Raw genomic sequence first — 8,512 nt, 5'->3', positions numbered from 1 at the left:
CATCATGCCTACGTGTCTTTTGTGTGTTTACATCATTACTTTTAAGGGGACAAATGATGCATTCATGCTCATGATGATGATGATGAAGACAGTCATCAGTATATCATTATGCCTACATAATTTGCTTACATGGAAAATGATGCATTCATGCTCATGATGATAATGATAATCATCACACGATTATGGTGGTTGTGCAGGTGCTGATTATAGTGTTAAATATCTTCTGAAATGGTATATAAAGGGAACGGTACCAAGCCATGATCAGAGCAAGCAGAACCAGAGGAGAACACCATCCAGATTTCATCTTTCACTCTTCAACCCCACAAACAACTCAAGGTAAGAAAAATTATAGTCTACGACGTTTATAAAGCGCTTAATACAATGTTTCTAAACGTTATTATCATACTGGCATCAGCATGGCTACTTTCATTGGGGGCTCGACCATTCAAGAAATTCCTTTCTACCAAGTACTTATTTGCACCTGGATGGGGAATGGAAAGAGTAGATAAAGTAACTCTTTTCTTTACAAATACATTGCATATCATAAGCTGTATCTTGTACCTGAATGTTACAAAAGACAAGAAAAAGAGAGAGAAAAAAAGAACATAATTTATATCGCACTTCAGCGGAAGAAAAATAGAAAATTAGTGCTTTTCGTGCATTGGATCATGTAAATTATTTATTCAAAACTCAAAAAGATTGTTGACCATTAGTAAGTAAAGTAAATTTTCTAAAGAGATCATTTATCATCATACGAGTATTGAGCTCACTTGTATACAAAGTTCACCGACTTTTTTTTCTTTTTATCTTTAACCACCAAGAACCAATCATGAAGGTCTTTATCGCACTCATGGCCCTAGTTGTCCTGGCTTCAGCTTTCGAAGAAGAGGAGATGGAAGCTGATGTTGCTTTCATCAAGAGAGATCCAGTACTCCAAGATTACTTCATGGCTGAGAAGAGGGGAAAGGCAATGAGGAAATACAAAGGTATAATATTTTTCTGTCAAGTTGTTTATTGGCATGGGCAGATGAATGCCCTCTTAGTTTGGGAATTAAAATTAAATGAAAATATGAAAAATGAATAAAAATATGGAGACAAAATATATAAAAATATCACACACCCTTCACGGTTAAACAAATGAAATAATACATAGATTTCACTGTTTTTTTTGTAAACTTCAGTCCTGTATCAAAAATATTCACTTGTATGTGTTTGTGACCTTTGACGTAAGTATTGTAATCAACTCCAAGTTTTGTACTACCATTACAGCAAGACACTGGATTTTATCACATTTATCATATTTTCAATGAAAAGAAGCATACAAAAGAAATGTAACTTTTGTTTTTAATATTTCAGTTCTTTGGATGGTCGGTTACTGAGTTAATCAGAAAATTACATGTTCTGTGATATTTGAAAATAAAAATAAATAACTTGTCGCGGCAGAAGTTGGTCGATATGAGCTTCATACACGCGGTTCCGAAAGGCTGAAAGGTATGATTTGTTATGGTTTAAAATTCGAGAATTTGTTGTACCTAGATGAACAAAAAGAAATGTTTCCTTTCCTCTGCATATCCCGCATAAGGACGTCCAGGTGAACTAATCCTTACTATTTTGAAAAGGAACATCCAAGTATACATTCATAGCCGCACTGTTTTCTTAATTTTCATATTGCTTGTTTTATTACTCAAGTAACGTCACGGGATGTTCACCATACCTTTCAGCCTTTCGGAACCGCGTGTATGAAGCTCACATCGAACAACTTCTGCCGCGACAAGTTATTTATTCTTATTTTCAAATATCACATAACACGTCATTTCTAGTTTTATCAAGACTGTTACCATGGAAGCTGTACGATTGTGGAATGAAGTATCAATGTCAGTTCTTTCAATTTTTATCGACGAGCTGTTAACATTATTTTGTTGCATTTTCTTTCCACGTGTTCAGCCTGTGATGTTCAATTCAGTGCCGAACAAACCTGCTATTGCGCCCGTCGTACCGGCAAGTTTGCTTTCTGCGGAGGTAAGGAACTAATTAATAGGGAGTTTTCGATCCGCAACGCATAAAGGATTCAAGAAAAAAGAAAGCGTGTTTAAAATACTTCCAAAATGACAAATAACTACTAGGTGGTCTTTGTCGAAAATTGGTAAAGCGGAAGTCGAAAATTGGTAAAGCGGAAGTCTCGTCTTGGGCTCTGGACAAACAATGTATTTGCAATTTATCGCCAGGTCCGAAATTTGGACAAAACTCTCGTTCCGGTTAACCAATTTTCGACACAGACCTCTCAGATGTCATTGTTATATTTTGACGTGCAATTTCAATACATTTCCTGTGTTCTTTTATCTGCTGTGCCTCGCGGATATCGGACAAATCTCTTGATAATTCATATAAAACGCTGAAGACACTCATCACCATTTTCCTGCATCCGAACAATGAAAAAGAAATCACAACGTAATACTCCCAATCATAATGTTTAAATGGGTGAAAAGTAAAGTTCCTAATGCACTTGTTTCGAAAAAAAAATTAGTGGTGTCGGATTAGTCTGTAGGCACAGGCCTTTGATTTGCGTATATTGCACAATACAGAGTCTTAATAGACGAGACTAGATTCAGTAACTGACGGTGGCTTGTTGGCACACCAAGAGTGTTTAGGGTCTAGTCTCCATCATATAGACACGATGTTATTTGGTAAAATGTCAAATTTTGGTCTGTGTTTTCAGCCTATCGGTTATATTATTACATGGCGGACGCCATACTTGTTCGAGCCCTTGGACAGTCGTTTGTAGAATAGGGATATTTTTCCAGATCACGCGAATGGTCGAAATTTATATTATAAAGTTTAATGGTTCAGAAACTCATTTTTTGTAGAGGTGATATTGCATACCACTGTTATAACATATAATTGTTTTGTGTGAAATAAGCGATCATTGTTTTAATGTTATAATTTTCTTTACTTTTATATCCAATTTCGATAAATTATCATCGTTTGGACGCGTTTTCTCTTACTTTTTGGAAATTCCAAATTGTTTTTTTTTTGTTTGCTGGGATTGACTACCTGATAAATGAGTTTTAGATTGACATATTATGTATAATTATAATTCTTAACTGAAATATTTTTAATCTGATTCTTTTACCAAGGCGCTGCTGGTGGCGAGAACATGTAAACTCCACGACCTCTGACATCTCATCTCCGGCCCTCGAGACTTAATCGATAGATCCATGTCCAAACCAATGGTAGCAGCTATCATCAATAAATTCATGAATTGAACATATTTTGAGTACAGATAGAAATAAATGGTATACCAGAACACAATTCTATTTTGTTATAAGTGTTTCACATGCCATTTAAAAGTACGAAGAATGCACACATTATATGAGAGAGATGGAGAGAGGGAGAGAGAGGGAGAGAGAGAGGGAGAGAGAGAGGGAGAGAGAGAAAGAGGGGGGGGGGGGGCATGGCGCTTTGAAGAATTTGTGCTGGAGGTGATGAAGCAACCCATTTTTTTCATAGGAGTGATGCGCATTTATATACCATAGGCATCACCTTCTAGAAATTAAGATGGTAAGCTAAATCGCTGTATTTTTTAAAAAACCAAAATATCCTTTTTTGAACGAAAGCCCTGTTAGGTTGTCCAAATTGTCCTCAAAATCACCTTCTTTTTCGTTAAACCCCCATTCGTTTAATTAAACCAGCAACGTCTCTTTAAACATCATTTCAACATGTCCAAACCCAGTGAAGACATGAAAGATAGGTACATAGATTGAGAGAGAGAGAGAAGAGGGTGATGGGGAGGGGGGTAGATAGGGGAGAGGGAGAGAGAGAGAGATAGAGAGAAGTAAGAGTAATAAAATGTCCACCAGGTGGGGCTCAGTGCTGTAAAAAGAAAAATTACTCTGATTATCTATTTCGATAGAAACTCTTCTTTTTTATGAAGATAACTACGAAATAGATATGGATGTCATATCGTAAAAACACGTTTTAACTCTGATGAAATATCCAAAGGACAGGTGATAACAAACAGAGATGTACGGGTTTTTTTCACGACCATATTGTTCACGTTGCTAGCATCTGCCTGCTGATTTCTGCAGACTTCTTTAGATTAGCGCTGTCTCGTCATAGACAGGGTTGTTGGAGTATGGAAATCTGAGAGATATATACTGAATACCTAAAACGAAAAAAAACCCGATTCTTTTGGATTGTCGATACCCCACCTACGGCGAACTATATGCGTTTTAAGAACATCTGGGCGTTGTGGCGTGCGCCTGTAATCCAAGCTGTGGGGAGGTTACAAATTGATGCAGAGGTTCGAGCCCTGGTCACGTCTTTCGGATGGTGACATAAAAGGTCGGTCCCAGACGTAAATAATCATATCTGATTGATACACGTCTGACAAAACTAAAATACACACACACACCCCACACACACACACACACACAACATCTGCACTGAGGTAGCCTATAATCTAGGCGGAGACTGCAGCTAGTGTCTTTGCTGTTATGCTGAACGCAAGCGACACGTCTGATCTGGCAAAGACTACTAACGAAGCCAAAATGCATAGTCTTTGCCAGATCAGACGTATCCTTGCGTTCAGCTTCACAGCAAAGATAATAACTGCAGCCTTCGCCAAGATAGGCTAACACTGAGGCTGCTTCGAGGACGCCTTTACTTACAAGTCTAGTAAGTTCTAGATTTGCCTTTGATTGCCTTTTTTGTTTAATGGCCGCCCCAATGCTCATCGGCAGAAAAAATAAAATAAAGAAGAAACATTGAACGAAAGGAACAATTTTTTTCTAGATATGTAAAATCCTTTAAAAAATCAAATTATTGGGGTTAATTACCTCGCTTCGTTCACTCTCCGTTGTTTAGGAATCATGTATGAACGAGTGTCTTCATGTTCTCATAATTAATTGTTCGGTGAGCATGAAAGCATTTTATAACACAAAATCTCCTTGCTAAAAAGTGCCTCTTGAAATTTACATTTCATGTCAGAAATGGACAAAAGTCAAAAGTTATTTCAAGGAAAACCGGTATTCTATGTTGAAATAAACAGTTTTGTATATCTTTTGTTTTGTTTTAAAATGTTTTAAAATTACCGAAATCTAAAGAAATACTGCCTAAATCTCGGTCAAAAGATTTCAAAAGAATAACTCTTCCATATTCTGGAAAGTGATTTACTCTGGTTTATTTCCAATTTGTCTAATACCAATTTGTCCAATTGCCAACTCGTCTATTTAGGTCTACCATCAGTTCATTCACTCACCACATGGTGTACTTTCATTAAAGGACAAGTCCCCCAACAAAAACTTGATTTGAATAAAAAGAGAAAAAAAATCAACAAGCATAACACTGAAACTTTCATCAAAATCGGATGTAAATTAAGAAAGTTATGGCATTTTAAAGTTTCGCTTATTTTCAACAAAATAGTTACATGAACGAGCCAGTTACATCCAAATGAGAGAGTTGATGACATCACTCACTATTTCTTTTGTATTTTATTATATGAAATGTGAAATATTTTCATTTTTTCGTCATTGTCATGTGAAATGAAGTTTCATTCCTCCCTGAACACGTGGAATTCCATTATTTTAACATTTTGCGCTTCAGGCAAGGAGGTCCTAAACGTCGAATTCGTAAAAATTGAAATATTGTATAATTGAAACAATAAAAAAAAAAAGAAATAGTGAGTGACATCATCGACTCTCGCATTTGGATGTAACTGGCTCGTTCATATAACTATTTTGTTGAAAATAAGCGAAACTTTGAAATGTCATAACTTTCTTATTTTACATCCGATTTTGATGAAATTTTCAGCATTGTGCTTGTCTGATTTTTCTCTAATGATTCAAATCAACATTCTTCTGAGGTGGACTTGACCTTTAATAGTGTAATGCCATTCTGTTTAATAACCAGTTGGTCCAATAGCCGTTTAGACCATCTATCATTTGGTCTAATTGGACTATTATACTATTAAATTGTGCAGAATTAATTAAAATAAAAAAAGGATATTAGACAATCTTGTTCTGAGACAAAACGGTCAAAGACAAAATTGTGATTAGCCGAAGTGATGATTGGACCAAAAGGTTGGGAGACGAAATTTTGATGGACGGAATGGCATGAGATTAAATGAAAGTAGACCATGTGGTGAGTGGACGAGTTGGGAGTAGCCTAATTTGCAATTTACATTATACGAATTGATTTTGAAAATCAGAAAGTCGTAAGATGTAAACAAAACAAAAAAAACCCGCATACATTCGTATTTCCGAAGCTTCGTTATTCCGAAGGTTTGTTATTCCGAAGGTTTGTAAGTCAGAAAACGAAGTGAGGTTCGTAATTACGAAGGTTCGTTAATCCCAAAACGAAATGAGGTTCGTTATTCCGAAGGTTTGTTAGTCCGAAAACGAAATGATTAACGAACCTTATTTCGTTTTCGGATAATCGAACCTTCGGAATAACGCCACAAATGTTCGGATTAACGAACCTTTTATGTTTTCAGATTAACGAACATCGAGGTATAGGTAATTTATGTGTTTCGGAATTACGAACCTTCGGAATAAAGAACATTCGGAATGAAGAACATTGCGAAGTGTAACCCCCCAAAAAAAAAAATGTTGTTAACCAAATCATGGCTTAAACACAAATAAAAATAAACATCCATAAACTGATATCGGTTGAAGAATGACACTTGTTTTATTTGACATAACAACATTTACATTTCTTTCTGATTTCAACTTCAATAAGCCATACATACTTTTCATAGACATGCAACAAATTGCACTTTAACACTGAACTGGTATACGAGTGACGTTTCAAGTTAACATTCAGTAACGGTTACACATTTAATGTGAGATATCAGAGGATGAAACGATAATACAAAAGGCACTTTTATCATTAATAGCAAAAAAGAAGTATTGAAAGTTTACAAAGTATTGCACTGAAATTGAACACGATTAGACATGCATCGCGAGTGATCACCAACAAGTTTTCTTTTCCTTTACCTACTTCTCCATGTCGGGAAAGCTCAGAGCAAATAGCCTTACCTCCGAATATTTCGTTTATCATCTATCTACGACTAAATTTTTTTTTAAAATAATTCAATCATCTTTAAGCTAATGCTTTGACACATACAACATGTACAAAGTGCATTACAACTTCCCCATTCATTAATACTACATGTATATCGACAATTGCCATTTAGTATACATACTTTTCGCACATAGCATGGGAGCTAACAAAACATTTTCATCGTCATCATCACCAATGAAATACCTAATTTTGATGTGAAATAAGGAAGGATTTAAAAAAAGAACAACTTTGAAACATAAATGTTGCTGTGCACTACGCCCGTCTGCGTATTTCAGAAACTAGTGCGATGTGTATATTTTGCTTCATGTTACCGAATGTTTTATTAGTTAATATTCAAAGCCAGCGTTTATTTTGGTATAACGTTATTTGCATTTATAATTTTGATTTATTGTTAGAGTTGATGCCACATTATATCACAAAGCACATCTCACCCGAAAGGGTCGTAAAATATATACATATAACATATTGGAAAGGAGAATACTGAATAATTTGTTAAGTTTTTCGTCGTAGGTAAAAAGTTAAAGGAAAGAAAGGAAACAAAACTATCATATGAGTCGCATAGTCAAGGTTGATAGATACAAAATGATATAGTAATAATAATAATAATAATAAACTAGTTTGCTTCGACGTGTTTAAGATTCGAAATATGTGTACCCTATGAACTGTCCAAAAGGAAAATGATATTAAAAACAGATACAATGAACTTGGAAAAAAAAATTGGAAAAAGATTAGGGACCTATATAATAATGAGTATTTTGTATCGCACAGATATAAAATAATAAAACCAATAACTATATATAACCGGTTATAAAGATATCAATAGCCATGACAGCACCAACATTAGTTTTGTACAGTAATGATAATAGTAATAAAACTTATCATTATCATTATGAACAGCCATGCTGTTATTTTCATCGGCGTAAATCCGTGATCCTATCCGAGGGGGAGGGGCGAAACAATAGATCACCCCCCCCCCGAAGAAGAGGTTCACCGGTTGGATTTACTGTACGCAAGTGATTACTTTAGTTTACGATATAATTCTATTCGCAAAAATCACCATGCAAATAGCCAATCGATTGTACTTTTTGGGTGAACAATACGGTTTAGTAAATACCCTCATCACACTTTATCCCGCTTTTAAATGAAAAATATTCGACCCACTATACGTACATTAGTATCACCCTTTGAAAAGAAGATATACACTAAGACTAATTTTGTACTCCTACAGACTACTTTATAATTATTTTTATATACAATGTTACAAAAATGATCATGGAAAGGAAACATGTAAATAAAATAGAATTGAATTCCACACGCTATAGATAGGGGGGATCATTTGAAATCAACTCCATATTCAACAAATATATATTATGTATATATATTTACATATATATATATATATATATATATATATATATATATATATATATAT

The 8,512-nt window shown here is 35.0% G+C and overlaps 1 protein-coding gene across 1 annotated transcript; it reads left to right on the top strand.

Moving 5' to 3' along the window:
- The first annotated feature begins 220 nt into the window (after positions 1 to 220).
- Positions 221 to 3,309, top strand: LOC121419866. The gene is made up of 4 exons (XM_041614327.1): positions 221 to 336; positions 822 to 986; positions 1,945 to 2,019; positions 3,135 to 3,309. The coding sequence occupies exons 1-4, from the start codon at positions 258 to 260 to the stop codon at positions 3,158 to 3,160; spliced, it is 345 nt and encodes a 114-aa protein (XP_041470261.1). The 5' UTR covers positions 221 to 257; the 3' UTR covers positions 3,161 to 3,309.
- The last annotated feature ends 5,203 nt before the right edge of the window (positions 3,310 to 8,512 follow it).

The sequence above is a fragment of the Lytechinus variegatus genome, chromosome 8 (genome assembly GCF_018143015.1).
Source record: "Lytechinus variegatus isolate NC3 chromosome 8, Lvar_3.0, whole genome shotgun sequence".
NCBI classification, from domain to species: domain Eukaryota; kingdom Metazoa; phylum Echinodermata; class Echinoidea; order Temnopleuroida; family Toxopneustidae; genus Lytechinus; species Lytechinus variegatus.
The sequence above is the reverse complement of the archived record's forward strand: the minus strand, read 5'-3'. Positions and strand labels throughout refer to the sequence as shown.